The sequence below is a fragment of the Girardinichthys multiradiatus genome, chromosome 12 (genome assembly GCF_021462225.1).
Source record: "Girardinichthys multiradiatus isolate DD_20200921_A chromosome 12, DD_fGirMul_XY1, whole genome shotgun sequence".
NCBI lineage: Eukaryota > Metazoa > Chordata > Actinopteri > Cyprinodontiformes > Goodeidae > Girardinichthys > Girardinichthys multiradiatus.
The window spans coordinates 34,399,027-34,421,496 of NC_061805.1; the positions used below are offsets into that span (position 1 = coordinate 34,399,027).

The 22,470-nt window shown below is 39.9% G+C and overlaps 1 protein-coding gene across 2 annotated transcripts; it reads left to right on the forward strand.

Moving 5' to 3' along the window:
* The first annotated feature begins 939 nt into the window (after positions 1–939).
* On the forward strand, positions 940–19,864 carry unc45b (unc-45 myosin chaperone B). Of its 2 annotated transcripts, XM_047382646.1 has the most exons (21): positions 940–1,099; positions 1,253–1,336; positions 1,744–1,905; positions 1,995–2,031; positions 2,147–2,322; positions 2,978–3,067; positions 11,835–12,002; positions 12,103–12,268; positions 12,420–12,590; positions 12,678–12,849; positions 14,036–14,336; positions 15,210–15,304; positions 15,420–15,561; positions 15,975–16,115; positions 16,232–16,359; positions 17,697–17,763; positions 17,957–18,070; positions 18,349–18,464; positions 18,576–18,693; positions 18,772–18,927; positions 19,017–19,864. In XM_047382646.1, the coding sequence occupies exons 3-21, from the start codon at positions 1,744–1,746 to the stop codon at positions 19,287–19,289; spliced, it is 2,793 nt and encodes a 930-aa protein (XP_047238602.1). In that variant the 5' UTR covers positions 940–1,099; positions 1,253–1,336; the 3' UTR covers positions 19,290–19,864. The 2 variants fall into 2 exon arrangements, with proteins under 2 accessions (XP_047238602.1, XP_047238603.1); XM_047382647.1 differs by lacking the exon at positions 1,253–1,336 and having other exon boundaries at positions 955–1,099.
* The last annotated feature ends 2,606 nt before the right edge of the window (positions 19,865–22,470 follow it).

Here is a 22,470-nt window from a genome sequence, read left to right on the forward strand (position 1 = left end):
CACTGGGGGATGGCCTCGCGTCTCTCGTTCGGGCTTGGCCCGGCCGGGTCCCGCGAGGAGCAACCCGGCCACCAGGCGCTCTCCGACGAGTCCCGACCCCAGGCCTGGCTCCAGGGTGGGACCCCGGCTCCGCCGTACCTGGCGACGTCACGTGCCTCGATATTTTGTTCTAAGTTATTGTTTTCATTGTAAATGTGTGTTTTAGGATCAGTCTAGTCAGGAAAAAGGACAGCTGAAATGTACCATTAAAGGTCCAAAATGTATTCTTTTTTGCCGACGTTGGGTGTATGTAAACATCTGACCGGAACGGTATAAAACAAGGGATCTCACACTAAACCCCATCCATTACATTCTATTTATGCTATATCAATGAAACGAGCTGTTTTAGGCTTATGAGGGAAACTTATAAAGCCACAAGTATTTGCATTTTGTAATGAAACTGTGAAAACTGTATGTAGAAACTTTGGAGACCCACCTTAAAGCCCGATTTTATTGTACAACATTTATTGTTTAACTCCAGCTGGTGCTGTGGTGAGATCATGTTCTTTCCAGAAGCTACCAGTCTCTCCTGGTGCCACAGCTGTCAATCTCCCCCTCCAGCGTCTCCACCTACCCACTCTTGAAACCCCCCTCAACTTAGCAAGCATTTGCTGGTGAGTTCTCAGCTGTCTGCTCCCTAAATAGACCTTATCAGGAGCAGACCAACTTTAAGGGGCCAAACAAACTTGCATTACTGTATTACAAATGCATTTTTCCTCATTGAAGCACCAACAGAACACTGTTTCCAACAGGAAATTTGATGGAGTTTAAATGGTTGTGATTGATACTAACCCAGAATACGACACTGTTTTCCATAAGGCTTTGTATGTTTTGGAAAGAACCCCTTTGTGTTGTGGGTGGTCCACATTAGCTCTGTCCCACCTCACTGAGATACAATATAAATATAAGCTGAGGCATATGTGGTGGTTTAGGTTTGAAAAGATAGAAAAAAGCCAATAAAACTACTCAAGACTACAGGTTTAGATCTACGTTGAATTACCAAAAAAATTTAAAGACCCTAAAAACGGAGCAAAGGATAACCAAGGAGCACAAGCTGAAGGTACAGTAGCCTCTGCCAAGACTTTGGGTTCTTTGGACTGGTAGTCAAGTAAACGGTAGTGAGAGTATTAGAGAATAAGGAGTATGTCTTTCATTTAGTAATGAGCATTATTTATAAAACTCACACTGGCGGTTTAAAATATGCCCAAATAAGGTTTGAAGGGAGGCCATTTAAAGTTGGAGCACGTGTGTGGCCCTTTGCTTCTGGATCCGCAGGTCAGGACAGAGCTGTGCAACGGTGAGAAAAATACAACATGAGATTTATTAATTGTTGTCCTGATGAGAAATATGAATTACTGTAACTTTAGGTTTATATTAGGTTTATATTTTTGTACTGAATGAGTCTTGGATATTCAGTGCACTGCTCCAGTTATTATTGATATTCTATACACATTTTAAATAAAATAGTGTAAAATAAGTTCAGGTATTAAGACTCTTCAAAGCATTTGTTCTAATCTAAAAGTCCTTGGTGTAGTTTAGCTCCTAAAATGTGAACATTTGCCTTTGCTTTGAAATATTTCATTTTATTGACAGAGCATTTGTTAAAATACCAAAAGGCATTGATCTGACACCTGCAGGATCAAAACCTGACAATAGTTTATATAATTTGTTCTATCCTTAACTATAATTCCTAATTTCTGTCAGATGGGTGATCCAGTACATTTAAAAGATGAGGGAAACAAACACTTTCAGGCTGGAGACATCGACAAGGCCATTGAGTGCTACACTAATGCCCTTAAGGACTGCATGGACAAAAAGCTGCAGGCTGTGATTTACAGGAACAGATCTGCATGCTACCTGAAAAAGGTAAGCAATTAAAAAATCTCAATCACAAAAGATGAGAATTTCTTAAACATAAGTGAAAATTTTGGGATCTTTTATTCTAATTGTTGCAGGAAAGCTATGCCAATGCAGTGTCCGATGCATCTAAAGGTAGAGTGAAAAACAGGGAAGTTGAAGAAACCAAAATTAGACATTCAGCATAACGATTTAGTGCAAACTACTTATTCTAGACTTGGCCTTTACTTTTCATCCTTCTGGTTCACAGCAATTGATGAGGATGCATCTGATATTAAAGCCTTGTTCCGCCGCTGTCAAGCTCTGGAGAAGCTGGGAAAACTGGACATGGCTTTCAAAGATGTGCAGCGATGTGCCACCATCGAACCAAAGAACAAGACCTTTCTGGAGACTCTCCGCAGGCTAGGAGCAGAAATCCAGGCCAAGGTATATCACAAAGAAAAGACAACAAATGCTTGCAATAAACCAACATATAACTAGAGTGTTTATACTATTAGAACCTCTTCAAATTTTTGATAGAAGAAAGGCACTGGCGAAAGAAATTAAAAGTTCAGTTTGATGCCTGTAGCAAATATGTGGAAGAAGGCGCTCTGGCTAGATGAGACCAAAATTAAACTTTTTGGCCCACATGCAAAACGCTATGGGTGGAGGATAACTAACAGTACACATCACCCTGACCACACCACCCCTCCGGTGAAAAATGCTGGTAGAAGCATCCTGCTGGGGGTTATTCAGCACAGACCGGAAGCTGGTCAGAGATGGGTATGGGTTCAGTTTATCGCAGGACAAAGACACTGAACAAACAGCCAGAGCCACAATGGAATGGTTAATTCATATGTTAGAATGGCCTAGTCAAAGTCCAGACCTAAATTCAACTGAGCAACTGTGGTATGATTTGAAAATTATTTGCAGAAGCTGTCCATCCAATCCCACTCAGCTTGAATTATTTTGCAAAAAAGAAAAAAATGCACTAAAGTTTGTGATGGACAAAATGTGAAAAAAGGGCGTGCATACTTTTGCAAGACACAAGCGGATCTCCTCCAATTAAAAATTTACACAAAGATTAATTTTGTCTCTTCAGCTCAAGACAACATTTTCCACAGATTCGAGAGTACAGAACATGTTTGAAATCCTCCTTGATGACGAAATGGACAAGGAAAAGAAAGAAAAGGTAGGTACTGTTGTGGAATTTTCTTATCAAAGTGGGTAGAAGTTGACTCATAACAAGAGAAAATCCGGACTTTGTCTTTATAAGTTTTATTCAAAGGCATTCAGCGTTTGAAGACCCTGACACTGAGGTTAGTCAGTGAAACAGAGCCACGAACAGAAATCACAAACAGTATTTATACTAAAAATGAGGGTGTTATCTCAACTTCAAAGAGTTTTAGAAATATGGCCCCTAGACCCTCCCCGGGTCAGAGTTAACAAAGTTATTTATGAGGGCACCCATCTACCTTCCCTTGAAATATACACTTCAGGAAGTGTTAACCATAAAACTCTCCAGCATGTGAATTTAGAGTCCATCTGCTAAATAAAACAGAACACTCATCAAACACAGAGGTCAGAGGTGAGAGGTAGATGGAAGGTCACCTGTGAGTGATACAACACAGAAACAAATGTGAGAGGTGAAGGGAATATCAGAGCACTTTAAAAGAATTTTCCATTACACTCCTTTCTTCTGATTACAAGATAATCACAAAACTAAAAGAAAATTCTACAAAACCATCACCCAAAGCTTATAATCAAAGTAAAACTAATAAAAGAAAAGAATACATAACAAATACATGTGTTATGTCATGGCTTCCTCTAAGATCTACTGTAAAGCATCTCAAGCAACATAAAATCCATTGGTATCCATACCATCTGCCACTGTAAATGCAGAATCATCACAATCATGACAAACAGAAATTAAGTTCACATCCTCATCAACAGGCAACACAGAAAAACGTACCAGTCTCATCACCATTCCCCTAACCATTGGAATAATACAACATGAAAGAAACATCAAAATCAAAAAGAAACATAAAAGAATCACTCCAATCTTTACTAACCAAGATGTCCATCCACCAGTAAAGAACCAAGACCAAGGAGTCCAAGAGGAACTCATATTCTCCTTCTGTTGGGTCGTCAGCAAGTCCTCAAACTTATCATGGATATTCGTCATGTTCTTAGACACATCGGGAATAAAAGTGCAACATTGTTCCCCAATTAAATGACAAACGCCACCCCTCTCAGCTAACAGATAATCCAAAGCCATTCTATTTTGCAAACTCATAGTTCTTATAGCCTGCTGCTCCGTAGGTAGAACAGTGAAACCTTCCTCAGATAAAGCAGTAAGATTTTCTAACTCAACTGACAACTCATTAATCCTATGGGCGGCGTTAGCAGCACCATAATTAGGAAAAATTGTACCCAAAATCCCTTTCCAATGTGGGATCCTAGCTCTCTTTTGCCGTTTGAGCATTGTCTTCCTCTCTAATAATGGGCTGAGTGAATCATAAGTCGTGACTGTAGGTAGTAAATGAGCTAGATAACATACTCCAGACCAATTAGCAGGCAGATACAGATATGATCTGTTTCCACACATCCAAACCATGTTCTTAGGACACGAGAACCCATCTCTACTAGGAAAAGTAACAAGAACCCTGGTTAATTTACCTGCCATGCCATACAATTGACTTCCATTCGGTAAGGCTGTAAGATTAAGAGTTAACACAAAAGGATCTGGAGCCAAAGATTCTGAAATAGTATACGGATCAGTTCTGACAGGACAAGGTCTAGATGTATTACTGTGGATCAAGGAAAATTTACCAACATTTCTGCTTTTCCGTACCGCATAATTCCTCACCCAAGGAAAAACGATCTCCACCAACCGGTTATCTGGAAAGAAAGTAGCTAGAGTATAAGCAGTATCAATAGGAACTGGTACCAAAAATGGTTGATCATTAATAGCATGTGGAATCAAACAACAAACATAGCAACTATCATTTCTTATCTTCCTCATGGTTTGATGCATCAGTTGCCACCAGACATTATCAGTATGATCATAGTAGTCAGAAAAGTGATGGATCTCTCTTCGAATCAGCTGATGACTATTATTTACACAATTCCTCAAATTAGCCTTACATTGTCTTTGCTGCACCTTTTCCCAAATGAACACAAGAGTTATAAAAATACTTGAAATACCAATCATTAGCATCAGAACAGACCATCTTCCATTTAACTGCATCGTGACCTTGAAGTGGAATGTCCTTTCTTCTGGTACTGAAAGCAAACAGTTTTTTCTCAAAGAAAACAAATTATAAACAACTTTAAAAAAAACAAAAATCCTGCTGCCTCTCCTGAGTGGCTTCTGCGCTTCAAGCTGCCCTGTTACCAGTCTGGTACAGGTGGGCGGTCGTAGGAAGCTCCTCTAGAAATATGTTTAGAAACAGGAACTCTAACCAGCTTGAAGTTAGGCTTCCATAGTCCAACTTATGATTTTTAACTTTCAGGCAATGCGATGGCCTTAAGTAGATTCTGAAATATCGTTGCACTGCCCAAGGGATTATTGTGCCCTTGTAAGAACAGTGTTCTTCAACCACCTGTTCAATCACTCGCCAGTGATCAGCTTACAGTTCTTTATCTTGTGGTGGTCCGCTGTCCTCACACCTTTCAGGCCGTGGATGATCCAGTTGGAAGATGACTTGCGTCCTGGAAGCCAGATGAAACTGGAGGAGCTGGAGCTTTCCTGCAGCTTTCCTGCAGCTTTTCTGGCTGTCTAGTAGGATCTGATATGGGCCATTCCAGCACCTGGACTTCCTGTGTTTTCTCCTAGATTCTCTGACCAGAATCCAGTCGCCAGGAATAAAGGACTGGAGGGTGGAAGTGGCTGTTTCTGGTAATGCAGCCTTCACTGTCTGTGAAACTTGAGAAAACACAGTGGACAGGTTTTGACAGTAAAACAACATCCTATCTTCACACAAAGATGTGGAAGAAAATTATCTTGGCAATATCCCCATGTCCAAATTAGGAGACCTGCCACACAGCACTTCAAAAGGACTGAGATTTGCCTGTGTCCTTTGTCTCAATCTCATATAAGTGAGAACAATAGGTAGAGCCTTCACAACGCTTGGCTAATTTTCAATTCAAAGTCCCATTCTCAAACCTAAGTGCTTAACTACATGAACTTCATCAAAACATCCAACAAAATCCAAAGAATTGATCTTCTGACTTCACCTGATATACTAGCAGTGACCATCAGCTAAATATTCTGAATATCAAAAATGTGACATGATGTTTGAGGAAGGTCTGATTAATGGTCAATATTTCATAGTTTCAGAATACCCACAAAGAATTTCAAAAATGGTCTAATCTGTGGAGATGTAAAATTTCACAAAAGAATCAACACCATAATTTCAGAGAGGTTTTCATAATGTGGTCCTAGGGAGCTATGCACCATTTATATAAACAAAGTACAACGTCTCTCTCGCATTGTCACTAAGTCCTCACTGGAGGTATGAGCTACCCTTTTTCCCATGAGTGCTAAAACTTTTGGAACCCCATGTTACTTTATTCTGACATTCCCCTCTTCTGGCGCAGGGTCCAACCCATGCGACAATCCAGCAAAAAGTTTGTACAAAAATGGTTTAGTAACCAAGATCACATTACCTAGAACCAAAGAAATGAATTCTGACATAACTATGTGTCACTATGAATTTAAGAAAAGCAACATAAAGAAAATCCAGATGTTTTTAACTGCAATTCAGTTCCATTAACAACTAAACACAAACTGTAATTATTTAGTTCATCAATGTTTCACTTAGAAATTAGTCACATATCATCCTAATTTGTCTTGTACAAAGATGAGTATTAGATTAATGGACATCCAATGTAATTTGGATGAATAAACCCTACAAATTGAATCTAATAAATAATTCCCACCAAGTATAAAGGCATGACTCTGATTCTTTATCAAAAATATATTCCTTACTTTTGCATATCTTGAACTGTCAGCTAGTTTAATGGCACCAGGGGACACTTTCAATCTAATAAATCACCAATGATTCTGCATGCAAAACTAATTCTTCAAACTAGTTTAAACTATTTCATTAACCTTTTAATAATAAAACACATAAATCTAAAAGTCATGCTACATCCTTAATCATTATACAAAAAAAAACATGTTTTTAAGGCAACAATCACTACAAGCATTTTGACTCTATTGTCTCTTAAACAATGTTAAAACTCAGGAAGGGAGGTGCTGAGCGTTACCATGACAGCAAAGGCATGAACCAACCTAGTAGGTGGGCGGAGTCAGGCAGAACTAACCTTTGATTGACAGCCTATGGGCGGGACCACAGTTTCTTCATCCCATCCCACATTAGTGTAACTTAAACTGCAAAGCTATTAACATGCACCTACCTCAGAAACAAGCTGCTTCTTAACTCTCCTGAAAACTCAAAGTTTTAATCAATCTGGGATTTAGAAACATTATTCCAAACATGGATTATTGTTTCATGCAACATATAATCAAACATTCATACCAACAAAACAAAGACAAAACATCAGAGACAGACAAATGGCCAAATTTGAAGCTTCAAGAATTCAAAGAAATGTTTAACAATCTCTTTTCAGAATATGTTTTCTCAACCATATCTTTTAATGCTATAATTGATCAATGTTGTTATGACAATCTTCAGGATTGTTTTTTTTAAAAATGAGTGCACATAGTCCAAAGAGATCTCAAAGTATTTAGAAGCACAGCAACAGTTTTCTCTTATATGAATCCAAATTTACTGATGCTGAAACCTTTTGCTAATTCTTTGTACTGTAACTCTGTAATAATAACTACAATCCTGAGAGTTATTGTTATAATTCTCTTTTTGTTTTGCTCAATTTGATCGCAGCTGCATTGCAGAATTTCAAGTTAAATGCAAAGAAGTATTTTTAATTTAATTCAATTCAAATTCAAAGATACTTTATTGATCCCCGAGGGGAAATTAGAAAAGTCAGCATTGACATTTTTATGTTATACCCAAACTAAACAAAACTGCAGTGTTTGACTTAATCATAAATTAAGATAAGAAGCTTGTCTCCAAACTGGACTTTTTCCCACATAATGTTTCAAAAAAGAACAAACATCATTTTCTTTAATTTGGCTATTTAAATTTTGAGAGTTGGGGAGAACTTATCACTAGAACCCCTCTTTAATAATCCAAATGCTGATAAATGTTCCAATATTTTATCTCTTAGTAATCTGAAATCACCTTGTGTACCTTTGTACTCATATGTATTCCTTTAATCTTTAAACCCTAAGAAATCAAACAAGGAGACTTGAGTTTGAGCCGACCATCCTCTTACTGTTAAGAGAGCCTTTATTTCTTTTCTTTTCCTAAAATAAAGGATTTTACTTGTCTTTATTCTGTTATAAAAATCCTAACCTTGGTTCCAAAACTAAACTCTTCAGCACCAATCTGTGTCCCCAGAGTAGAAATTTTGAGTATTATTGCATTTCAAAGTCACCAAAATGACTGGAACTCATCATTGGCTTAGATCTATTTTAATAAGTAATCAGCCTACCTTTAATTAAGTCTTATAATTTCATGGACCCAAAATCTATGGCTTACAGGCTTCAGGAGTCCAGGAACCACAAGTTGAGTACTACTGCATTGAACAATGGTGTTAACTTTCTGCAGAGATTGAAGGATTGGCTAAATATATTATTTCTGCTTGGACAATAATCAGATTTAAAATTATTAGTTCACAGCTCCTAATTTACCTCAGATCATATTTGCTCCTATCCCAGTTCATAATAAGCTTCAGACAAACATTATGCTAAAAAGCCAAAAACCAAACAAAAACCAGATCTGTTTTAAAATAAAGAAAAAGCATGCTTAAAAACTTGATACTGTGGTGGAAAATAACTCCACGGTTCTGAAGGCCTTTTCATGCAGAATCTTTTAGGAAACATGAGATTAGTTTAATTTTTGTGTGGTACCACTGTCCAATCAAATTCTTTCTAAATAACCCAATTTTTTCATACTCATTTTAAAGGTTTGTTTTACCAAGGGAAATATGTTTAACAAAACCAATTACTCTCAAAAGTTTTAAAAGTTTTTAGCTGGTGATATCTTAGAAAACAACAAGTGTTTTAATATTTCTGTGCAACACAGAACTGATCAGGTGTCCTTTCCTTCTCCAAAGGGAGAAAAAAGAACCTGCAGAACCAAACCTTTCATAGTTTTTGTCAGGACCTGATATAAGGTACAGTGTAAATCAACACGCTGCATGAATCAGAAGAGGGAAGAAATACCTAATATAACCTCTTCCCAGCAGCTGCTGTGAAAAACAATGAATTTGTACTTTCCATAAGCGTCAGTTAACACTTGCGGACAAAAACTGCACCAAACTGTAAGTACTGTGTCAGAAACTGTATGAAGACCATCTGCAGTAGAACTAAGCCTGTTTTAATGAGGTCTCTACCCATTAGATTTATGGGATACAAACTCTGACAACAGAAAATAATATCTGAAGGAGAAACCCATCAGGTTTTAAGCATGCGCTGGGTTTTAAAAATACTCCTTCATGAGATCTGTCCTGAGAATAACATAGAAACACTTGGTTACTGCTGAGTTTTGGAGATGTTGTAACTTCCTCTGCTTTTAATAACTTTTAATAACTAGAATAATTGACCCTGAATATTCCACGACGAAAGAGAACTTGTTTCTCTAAAATAATTAACTGGAAAGTATCAAATGAGTTAAGTTATCACCCTTTTAAAGATACTTTTCTAACCCTAAAATAATATTTTAACCCGCTATATCTGTCAACGTCAAGCAAGCATCACATGAGAAGCGGTTAATAAGCATTCTTCATTGCAGAAAATAGGAAAAGATTTATGCAAATGTGTGTGTTTGTACGTTACCTCCATCAGTTTCTAAATCACTCCAGAGTCAGACTATCAGGCACACGGTCCTCTATCAGTCCAAAAAACAACCAGGCCCTTCCCAGGTCTGTTGGTGAGACATTCAATCATTCTTTGTCCACTTTAACTTCTCCAGGAGGGAGAAAGAAGAAACTTTGCTCCGGTTTCTCTTCTGCCCACATAAGATGTGCTTTCAATATAAATCCAGTGTATTCGCTCTTCTGTCTCTTGCAAACAGCATGGATCTTTGTCCATCTCAGAGAATCCGGATTTTCTTCTGAGTTTCGTTTTTTGTTCTTGTAGAAAGTCACACTGCGATTTTCAACATGCAGGAAGGCAGATCTCTCTCTTTCAGGCCGTGCTGGAGAAGCGTCTCTGGTGGAGTAGCCTTGGAGAAGGGCAGGTTTCTAAAATCCAGACTCAAAAACGCAGATGTTGAACTTAAATCCCATATATGTGTGTATTTGTGTGTGAGAGAGACAGAAGAAAAGTTTAGTATTGGTTCAGATTTTGTACAAAGAAATATTATCAGTCAGTCAGTCAGTTGTCCCCCTGCCTGTCACTTCCTTCCACAACATGAACTATACTCCTTTCTAAAACAACTTTCTTTTCGCATCTCTAATGTCCCTTTTCACTTTTACCTTCTTTACCGACTGATCGCAATATTTAAGACAAACGAAACTTCCTTCAGGAAAGTTTTAACTCTTTAACCCCTTAATTGATGCACTCTGTGCTTTTTAATCTTTTCTTGTTTTTTTTTTTTTATTTTTCCATCAACTGTTTTACTTGAAACTTTTTAAACTATTTAACTTATTTACACTCAAACGTCCACGCTGTGAAAAACCAAACTTATCTTCCAAATTAAAGCACATTTAACACAATCATCCCCACTTTTTCCTTTCATTATTTTATAAATCAGAGTCTGAAGAAGGAGACACCCCTGATGCCTCAAGGTTCCGGAACCATTTTTTTTACCTGTTCAGCGGCACGTCTGCCGTCTGGCTTTTCTCCTTTATGAGGTGTAGAAAATTGCTAAAAACCACCTGCAAAACCCTGTGTTTTGCTTTATCTTATTGTTACCAATAAGAACCTCCCTGCAATTCCTTTTGCAGGGTAACCGGGCCCTCAGCTGATGTCCTCCCTCTCGCAACTCTGGAACCTAATTAATTAGTTAGGAGATGATGGTTAATGTGTAATAAAAATAATAATATACATTATATCATACAGAGCAACTTCTCACCCAGATATATTTGAAGACAAATTGTTCGGATCTAATCAGCCAGACGCCGCAGGCGGGCATGAGGACTCCACTACCGTAATATGGAGGTGGACTGAGAACAACTCTCAGGCTGGCCAGGCGTCCGTGTCCCCTCCTGCGGTCTCCTCTGGCACGTTAGATCCTGTTCGTGACGCTAAAATTGTTGTGGAATTTTCTTATCAAAGTGGGTAGAAGTTGACTCATAACAAGAGAAAATCCGGACTTTGTCTTTATAAGTTTTATTCAAAGGCATTCAGCGTTTGAAGACCCTGACACTGAGGTTAGTCAGTGAAACAGAGCCACGAACAGAAATCACAAACAGTATTTATACTAAAAATGAGGGTGTTATCTCAACTTCAAAGAGTTTTAGAAATATGGCCCCTAGACCCTCCCCGGGTCAGAGTTAACAAAGTTATTTATGAGGGCACCCATCTACCTTCCCTTGAAATATACACTTCAGGAAGTGTTAACCATAAAACTCTCCAGCATGTGAATTTAGAGTCCATCTGCTAAATAAAACAGAACACTCATCAAACACAGAGGTCAGAGGTGAGAGGTAGATGGAAGGTCACCTGTGAGTGATACAACACAGAAACAAATGTGAGAGGTGAAGGGAATATCAGAGCACTTTAAAAGAATTTTCCATTACAGTACTTTCAGTGGTTTGCAGATACAGGAACTGAACCAACTGACTGGGAGTATTTCTAGCTTCTGAATGAACAGCTCATGGTTTGGCTGTTTTTGCCTGATCAGTTGTTCCTGTTTTATTTCAAGGCTGCCAACAACTTGATTGTTTTGTCAAGAGAAGATGCAGGAGCAGAGAGAATCTTCCAGAACAACGGGGTGGCTCTGCTACTGAACATGGTCGAGACTGGGAAACCAGAAATGATTCTGGCTGCAGTCCGAGCTCTGTCGGGAATGTGCACTGGACACCAAGCTCGGGTAGCTCAAGCTAAAGGAAAAAATGGGAGAAAAAAATAAAATGACAAGATAAGTTGGAGTCCTTGAGTTGAATAAATCCAAATATCTCTCTGTTTAACAGGCCATGGCCATTGTCAACATGGTGGGTGTTGATAAGCTTTGCAGCATCATGGCACTGGACAACGAAGAATTTGCTCTGGCAGCTTGCAACCTCTTCCAGTGCATTAATGACTCCCTCACTGGTGGAGACACAAGAGATTATGGGAAGGAAGCATCTGTAGTTTTGGGTAAGAAAAAATGTTTCTGGGTAAACAAAAATTGTTAAATTTAAATCAAACATTCAGTTTTTAATTTACAGCTTCAATATTTGAAAACTAATAAAGGCCATCCTGTCACTGATATTTGTTTTATTCATATTTTTTTTCACTTCACCTACAGATACATCTAAAGATTTGAAAACCATTCTCCTGGCCCTCCTGGAAATGATAGCCAATAAGAGGGTGTCAGGCCATGGCAGAGACCAGGCACTGAACCTCCTGACCAAGAATGTCCCTCGCAAAGACATAAAAGAGAAAGACCACTCCAGGACTCTCTTCACCATTGATCACGGTGGGCCAAATTGCTCCATATGGCGTCCTCTGATTTCTCTGGCTGAAGCTCAGATTTCTTGATTTGAAGCATGTGTTTGTTCTCCAGGTCTAAAGAAGATCCTGAAGGTTTGTGGTCAGGTCCCTGAGCTGCCTGATCAGCTCCCTCTGACAGAGAACACCCAGCTGATCGCTAGCGTGCTTCTCAGCAAGCTCTACGATGACCTGAAGTGTGACCCAGAGAGAGTGAACTTTAAGGAGATCTGTGATGAATATGTCAAGTATGTGTTAAGATGTGGGTCACAATTTGGGCCTCTGGGTGAAGATGCATAAAAAAGCCTTAAACTAAAATCAACTTTAGTAGCACCAGCATAATCTCACAGTGAAATAATTGGAAAATTAAACTATTTATTCAGTGGGGGGAAAAACCCCCACTATACAGTGTTTTTTTACACAATGTAAAACGTACCCCTGTTGTAACCCCTTTGAATCAATAGGAAAGCACTGGGCAGAGCATACAGAGAAGGATCTGTCACAATTTATCTTTCCATAATCTCTCCAGATTATCGAGTGCCTTGTCCTCTCTTATGCGCTCTTCTATTCTGCTAATCTCACAGATTTTTTATAGGATTTAGATCTGCAGACTGAGATGATAAAAGGAGGATTTTGTGTCTTGTGATCCATTTCTGTGTTGATTAGACAAAAGTCAAGACCAAGTGATTACCTGTTTTTAGTCTTTTCAGTCCACCAGATTTTATTTAAAATCTCCAAGGTTATAATGCATTGCATTGGAAAACGAAACAGGCCCACAGGATCACATGTCCTCCACTGTACTCAACAGGTTCTTTTCCACTTATTCATCCGTTGTTTTACACCAAAATCCCCTGTTTCACCTGGACTGTTTGTTGCTGAAAAGCTCAATCTTATACTTATATGACCAAAAGCATGGTTCCAGTTAAGGTCCAGGTAGAGTTTAGCAAACTCCACAGGTTTATGTTTGCTATGACAGGACAGACAAGACTTTTTACCATCATGACCCACAAAAACAACCAGTTGGTAAGAGCTAGCATCTAAAACTTCATATGGAAACTTGTTGACCCCAAGATGAAGGCTTTCAAGGCCGTTTTTCCTCCCTTGCCGTGCTGCTCACTCTGCAAAGTGGTAAAATAACTGTGACTTCTTGTCCTCTCTAGTGATCAGTGGCTTTGAGAAAAGGGCTTCTGTGTAACCTCATATTTATTCCCCAGGGAAACAGAACATCATGGATTAATAACTAGAAGGTTAAAAAATGGACCTAAAATCAGCTTAAAAAAATAGTATAGCAAAGGCTCACTTTTAAAGATGGCAAGAATGATTGTGGCAAAGTGTATCTAAATTTACAAGGATACTCATTAAGATATTCCAGAGAAAGTCAAGTGAGTTTGTTATGGCATGCCATTTCTCACAATCTCCACTTCCCTACCACAGATCTAAAATTGATCCCAACAACATGGATAAGACCCTTCATGCCATCAGCACCATCTCAGGACTGCTGCAGGGTCCCTTCGAGGTCGGCAACTCTCTGGTGGGACAGCAGGGTGTCATGGAGATGATGGTGGCACTGTGTGGCTCAGAGCGGGACGTGGACCAGATGGTGGCCGTCGAGGCTCTGATCCACGCCTCCACAAAGATGAGCCGTGCCAGCTTCTTCATCACCAACGGCGTGTCGCTGCTCAAGGACATCTACAAGAAAACAAAGAGCGAGAAGATTAAAATTCGTGCCCTGGTGGTGAGTGTACCAAGTCAACTTTAACAGCGCCTTGCGGGTTATTTAGAGTTATTGGGTATTGGGATTTTATGTGATTGATTAATACTTAAGAGCACTTAATTGCGAAGTCAAAGGAAAGGGATGCATGGATTTTTTTGTTTTGTTTTACAAAATTAAATCTGAAAGTGTTGCAAAGTGATAAGAAATACTACGTGTGCACTCTACAAACCTGCCCTTTATGGAAGAGTGAAAAGAGAAAAGCCATAGAGAGTTTGTCTTATTCCATATAGGGAACACAGCAAACATGTGGATAAAGGTGGTCAGGTCAGATGGGATCAAAGTTGAACTTTTTTGATGTGTGGTGGAAAACTAACACTGCACATAATTATGAAACTGCCATTAACACAGCAAAACACAGTATTGGAAGCATCATGCTGTGGGGATGTTCTCTTCAGTAAGGTCAGTGAAGAAGCAGCTAAGTACCGGGCAATCCTAGAAGAAAACTTGTTTTGAGGTTGCAAAACGTGAGACTGGGTTGGCAGTGCACCTTCCCACAGGACAAAGGACCTAAACATAGCCAGAGCTACAATAGAATCATTTACATTAAAGCACGATAAAGTGTTAGAATGCCCTAATCAGAGACCAGAGTTAAGTACAATTGAGAACCTGAATCCAGACTCGAAAATTCACAGACACTATCCTTACAATCTGGCTGAGCTTGAAAAGGTTCAAGAGGTGCGAATACTTATGGAGGATACTGTATTTTCCTTTAAAAGCTAAAAAGTGCTTCCAGCCACAACTTTCAAAGTGTTGGAACACAACGCATTATCTCATCTTATCTTGTTTTATTTTGTGTTGTCTTATAAACTGTTTATATGTCCATCTACCCTGCAGGGTCTCTGTAAACTGGGTTCAGCCGGAGGTGATGATTACAGCTTAAGGCAGTTTGCTGAAGGCTCCACAGAGAAGCTGGCCAAGCAGTGCAGAAAGTCAGTACTCACATACAGATTTAATATAATATTAGGTATCAAAAAAGGCCTATAGAAACCGGGAGTTGAAATCCAAGTTTTACTCCCTCCTGTGTTTTGTTTTCTGTTTTGCTAGGTGGCTTTGTAATCCACAGATTGACTCCAAAACAAGAAAGTGGGCTATTGAGGGTCTTGCCTATCTGACCAATGATGCGGACGTTAAAGATGATTTTGTGGAAGATGAGCTGGCAATGAAAGCCATGTTTGAGCTGGCGAAGGTACAGACGTGAGACCACACTGTTTTATGTTATGCATCCTGTTTATAACTCCCCCCTGAGCCATTATGTTCAACTTTGGAAAACCGGGGATTTTCAGTATAGACTGGTGATGAATGAGTACATGTAATTTTATGCGCATGTTTTTAGACATTTATCATAATACTTGAAATTAGGTAGTTTTTCACAAAATCAAATCATTACAAAATGTATGCGACATGAATACATGCTCATTTATTGTATGTGCACTTCCTATAGTTAAACTCTATAATAATTACGTAAACTGCCTCAGATTTTTCCACAAATTATAAATTGTTAATGTATGAGGCCTTAAGTTAATGCACTTCAGAAGCGTGGTTGCATACAAAATATATTCTAACAGTATCATTTTGCCTGCTTTTTCTTTCTGATTTTAGTCCACGGATAAGACAATCTTATATGCAGTTGCTTGCACTCTGGTGAACTGCACCAACAGCCACGATAAGAAAGAAATCATCCCCGAGATGGTTCAGCTGGCCAAGTTCTCTAAGCAGCATGTCCCTGAGCAACACCCCAAGGTAAAACCCTGAGAGGAAGCTCAGATCGCTGTTCATGAGTCACTCTGCAGGAAACATCATCTGCATGCCTACATGCATGAACAAATCTTGCAAACATGTTTTCCCTCTTTCTTCAGGACAAGAAAGACTTTATTGAGAAGAGAGTAAAAAGGCTGCTAAAGGCTGGACTTGTTTCAGCTCTTGCTGTTATGGTCAAAGCAGATAGCGCTATCTTGACCAATCAGACCAAGGAGATGTTGGCGAGGTAGGAAGTAAACATGTATTTTAAATAGTTGTAGAACTCTTAATATTACTCAAAGAAGAATAAATTATCTATCATCCACCCACTACTAGATATTTGCTGTTATGTCATTTTCATTAATTTTTTTATTAATTATATGTAGCTACAGTGCTTACAGTGCTGCAGTCCCTTCCTAAAGTATAGATAATACTAGATCTTGTCCACAGTTTGTCATGTTAAAACGTAAGTTTATTTTATTCTGGCTTTGTATGACACAGCAAAGTCGAAAACAAGAGAGCTAGATTTGCACACCAAGGAAAGTATTTGTTTGTCTTCAGAACAGACATGTCTGAAAATCCTGGTATGCATTTATATTCAGTCCCATGAATCAATACTTTTATGGAACCACATTTTGTTGCCATTACAGCCTCACGTCTTATGAAACTGCGCATCTACAGCATGAAGGTTGAAAGTTGAATGTCTTTTAGCAATACTTTTTAAGTCTTGCCACTGGACTTTGACTGGGCCATTCTATCACATGCATATGCTTTGATCTAAACCCCCTGTAGCTCTGGCTGTAAGTTTAGAGTTGTTTTCGTGCCAGAAGATGAATCTCTGCCCCATTCTCAACAGTCTTGCAGCCTCTAGCATGTTTTCTTCTAAAATTGCCTTTATTTAGCTCCATCTATCTTTCCCTTAACCCTGACAACCGTTCCTGTCCCTGCTGAAGGAAACCATCCCCACAGGATGATGCTTTTACTATGGGGAATGGTATCACATGCACAGAGTGATTCAAAGTTATTCACATAACGTTTTGCATGTTAGCATAAAAGTTTACTTTTGATCTCATGACCAGAGCACCTTCTTCCACATTTGCTGTGTCCTAAATGACTTGTGGCCAACTCTTGAGGGGAAGTCTTATGGCTTGCTTTTAACAAAAGCTTTGTTCTTATCTCTCTTCCATAAAGACCACATTTGTGGACAGCACAAGTTATAATTCTCCCACTTGAGCATAGGTTCTCCGTAGCTCATCCAGAGTTACCATTGGCCTCTTGGCTCTTTTTGTCATTAATGCTCTCCTTGCCCAGATCATGGATTTTATTTAGGCGTATCACATTAAAGAGCAAAATTTATATGCACACCGCACTATTCTGTTTTTTATTTCCAGACATTTTTTTTTTAACCATGCATCATTTTGCTTCCATTTCCCAATCATGCGTTGCTTTGTGTTGATCTACCACATAAAATCCCATCTGATGTTTGTAAAATTTGGAAAGGTTCAGGTTTTGTGAATACTTTTACAGGGCACTCTACCTCCTTGAATGTATTAATGTAAACATATTTTTTAAACAAATCTTTAGGGTTTTTTTGGCTCTGGCAGAGGATCCCAGAGATCGTGGTACGATAGTGGCCCAAGGAGGAGGGAAGGTGAGTTATTAGCATACTCACCACAGATGAGATGAACAAACATTTGTAAAGGAAAACTTTCCCAAACAGAAACATGGGAAACTGAAACTCTCAAACACACCAGCTTTTGTTTAGTTATTGTTTGCAAAACCATTATGCCACTCTCTTATTTATTCTTCTTGAACATGTCATCTTTAATGCCTCATGCCACCAGGCTCTGATACCTCTTGCCCTTGAAGGCACAGAAAAAGGAAAGGTAAAAGCAAGCTTCGCACTCGCCAAAATAGCAGCTGTTTCCAACCCCGAGATTGCCTTCCCTGGAGAGAGGGTAAGACTTTATTTAACCTTCAGCTGTTTCCCTTATTTTAATCTTCATCAAGTCACCTCTCAATCTTTCACCCTACCTTCTCGCCTTTTATTTTCATTTTTCTTTTGTTACAGTTTATTTGACAAGAGTTTTTAAACAATTTGCTTAGTATTGTAATCATTTGTCCACTTTTTCTTCATCCTGTTGAATTTCATCTATACAGTAAAATCAGTTCTCATTTGTAGAGCTAGTTTGATTTTGCAAAATGTGCGTTCTTCTTAGACTCTTATTGTTGACAGGTATATGAAGTGATACGACCTTTAGTCAGCCTGCTGCACACAGACAAAGAGGGAGCAGAGAACTATGAGGCTCTCAGAGGCCTCACAAACTTGGCTGGTTTCAGTGAAAAACTAAGGTGATGTTTTAAAATGTCCCATGATGCTGCATTACAAAAGTAACAAATCAATCCCTTTTCAAAAGTGACTCAGCTGCATTTCTTAAGGCTCCAAACTTGCTTACCTTGCAGGATAAAAATGGTGAAAGAGAAAGCTTTGCCAGAGATCGAGAACCACATGTTTGAAGAGAATGAAAAGATCAGACTGGCTGCCACTGAATGCATGTGCAATCTTGTAAGATGCAAAGAGGTGAGAACAGAAAACATAACACTGGGAACTTCTATGCACAGATTATGGAAACAATTTAATCGGTCCTATGTGTTGTAGGTCCAAGCTCGTTACCTTGAAGATGGCAACGATAAGCTGAAGTTGCTGGTTTTGCTTTGTGGAGAAGATGATGAAAAACTTCAAATAGCTGCAGCCGGAGGTCTGGCCATGATTACTGCTGCTGAGAAAAAGCTATGCGCCAAAATGACCCATGTGGTATGCACAACTGTCATCTGTTTTTTCTCCTATTTATTTATGAATTTACGGGTCAGACACCGACTCAGATTTCATTTTCTCCCAAACAGACAGTACAGTGGCTGGAGATCCTGCAGAAGTTATGTTTCCACACCAACCCTAGTATCCAGCACCGAGGTTTGGTGATTGTCTTCAACATGCTCAGCTCTGACAACTACGAGCTGGCCAAGAAACTGATTGAGAGTGAGTTGCTGGAAATCCTCAGTGTGATTGGCAAAGCAGAGGACAATCCCAAGAGGCAGGATCCCATTGATGTGGCACGCACATGTCTGGTCAAGGCCATGGATCTCGGTCTCATCAAACCCTTTATGAGTCCTTCCTAATCTGCTTAAAACGGTGTAAACAAGAGCAAAGGACATTTCATTTCCTAACTTATTTCCTTTGTAGAAAAGAGATTTTTTATTCAAATAGTTTTTAAAGTACTTTAATCTGCCGCTAAATATTTTAATATTATCCCTACAAATACAAACAACTGTACTGCTTTCAGCTGCACTAGTGGCCTTTATGTTTTGTTATTTTTCTATAGTAGGCAGACAGGAAGTGGGGTGGAGAGAGGGGGGAAGACATGTAGCAAAGGTCTCTGGGGTCAGGACTCAAACTCAGGATGGCTGTGTCGACAACTGAGGCCTTCAAACACGGGTCGTACGCCACGTGCAGCGCCCGTATAAATGGTTTTCTAAGATTATTTTTTAAAGTGAGCTTACAGTGAGAAACTGTGTTCCAGTGTGCAGCATCTTTTCTTACACTTATGTCTATTTGTGTGGTTGGTGAAATTCTTTGTTCCTGTTTGTGCTGATTTGTAACTGGTCTTTAACTTTTTTAAACTGACCTGTTTGTGTATTTTAAGTTTCACATTTGATTTGATTCAGAATATACCAAATAAACAAGCATCTACAGAGCTGTAATTTTTTTTTTTGCAATTTGTCACACTTAAATGTTTCAGATGATTAAACTATTTAATGTCATTCAAAAATAACTAAATTCAAAAATGTGTTAATTATTTAATTTATTAAGAAAAAAAGCTACCAACCTGGCCTTAATTGGAAAAGTAATTGTCCCCCTAAATCATGAATTTATTGAGATTGATTACATATTTTGGTAAAGCAAAGTTCAAACTAAGTTCACTACCCACCCCTAGAGCAGAACCCACCCGTTTAACAATCCCAGGGTGATGTAAAAAGTACTATTACCTGGGTAAATATGTATCAAAATGCGCCCTGGGCTTTCAAATGGCTGTGTAATGGCGAAAAGGGGCTCTCTTCAGAGACAGAGAGTCAGTATTGGGCCACAATTGAAAAGAAAACACTGTCACGAAGTTGTTTGCACATTGTTCTCCTTCTTTGGAGGATGTGATGTCATCCCCAGCAACAGTCTGAGACAACTCTCCTCCTTCCATGGGCTCTACATGGGTCAGCTCCACTCGGCCCATTTTACGAGCATTTCCATTATTGGTTTTTCCTTTTTGAAGTCTATTTTTGTCCAATGATGGAGCACAAATGCATAAATTTCCCAAGACCAGATTGAGCCACACAGGAAGTCAGACACAGGAACAGTAGAGCGCATATGATTTAAAAAAAAGAGATCCTCAATCGCATCGCAATATAAACATTATGTTAGAACCGGTGACACAAGGTCTTTTGTTTAATTGGAGATCTCTATATTCATGGCTGTTACTACATGAACTCTCGACTTCCTGCGAAAACTTGCCACTCTCCCATGAACTCGTGAGTCCAGTTGCCTCAGCATGAACGGATCTTAAACCACATCCACCGTGAATTGCAACATGGCATAGTTTGCAACGGATGACAGAGCAGACACTGAATGTAGTCAGTGTGAAGGAGGGGTCAAGGTGCCCCAATTCTTTCACACAGAGAAACTTTATAGCTCTCCTCACACTTTTGACATAGTAATGGTTTTTTTTCAAGATGTGTTTTAGCAACCACCAAAAAGTCTCTGATTTTGGGCTGAGCCCAGATGGTAAAAGAATGCACATGGTAGTGGCTGGACACATGTCTCTGTGTAGCCCCTTGTCCCAATCAAGTGCTGCTTTCCAGTTGTTAAAACCAGTAAAGGTAAAAACAACATCCTTCTTGTTAGCAGTGCTATATTTCTGAAACCTCCAAGAAACTTTCATAAGTTCAATGACAATGTTGTGTGTTGCTGTCGTGTGCAGTTGGACATGGAATGGCCAAACCCCTGAGGAGAAAAAGCATGCAGAGACGAACATGTAGCTCTTTAAGAGCTACTGAATGCCGTGAGAGTGGAAAGTGACAAAAGGCTGGTAAACAGCATACAGAACTAGAGCCTGGGCTGGGCTTCACTGTTTCCTCAAGGTTTTACCCATTGAGATCCAGAATCCTGTTAGTGAATTTCAGCTCTGCCTTCAACACCATCGTCCCAGCTCTGCTCCAGGAGAAGCTCTCCCAGCTGAGTGTGCCCGACTCCACCTGCAGGTGGATCACTGACTTCCTGTCTGACAGGAAGCAGCGCGTGAGGCTGGGGAAGCACGTCTCTGACTCCCTGACCATCAGCACTGGTTCCCCCCAAGGCTGTGTTCTCTCTCCTCTGCTCTTCTCCCTGTACACCAACCGCTGCACCTCCAGTCACCAGTCTGTCAAGCTTCTGAAGTTTGCGGACGACACCACCCTGATCGGACTCATCTCTGATGGTGACGAGTCTGTGTACAGATGGGAGGTGGACCATCTGTTGGACTGGTGCAGCCAGAACAACCTTGAGCTCAACGCTCTAAAGACAGTGGAGATGGTTGTGGACTTCAGGCAGAACCCAGCCCCACCTGCCCCCATCACCCTCTGTGACTCCACAATTGACACTGTGGAATCTTTCCGCTTCCTGGGAACCATCATCTCCCAGGATCTCAAGTGGGAGCCAAACATTAGCTCCCTCATCAAGAAAGCCCAGCAGAGGATGTTCTTCCTGCGGCAGCTGAAGAAATTCAACCTGCCAAAGACTATGATGGTGCACTTCTACACAGCCATCACTGAGTCCATCCTCACCTCCTCCATCACAATCTGGTACGCCGCTGCTACAGCCAAGGATAAGGGCAGGCTGCAGCGTGTCATTCGGTCTGCTGAGAAGGTGATTGGCTGCAGTCTACTGTTGCTCCAGGAACTGTACACCTCCAGGACCCTGAAGCGGGCAGGGAAGATTCTGGCTGATCCCTCCCACACCGGTCACAGACTCTTTGAGACTCTCCCCTCTGGCAGGAGGCTGCGGTCCATCCGGACCAAAACCTCACGCCACAAGAACAGTTTTTTCCATCTGCACCCAGCCTTGTTAACAAAGCCCGGAAACCACCTTGACATTCTCCCTTTCCCCCACACACCCACCTTTTTTGCTGACAGGACACCTGTAACCTGTAACTCTATGTGTTACATTAACGCTCAGCTTGGACTCCTGTTTTACTTGCACAATGATCACCTGCACTGTTGTATTGCTCTCGCACCCAATACTGCTCTATATTTACTCTCACTTACTTAAAACTGT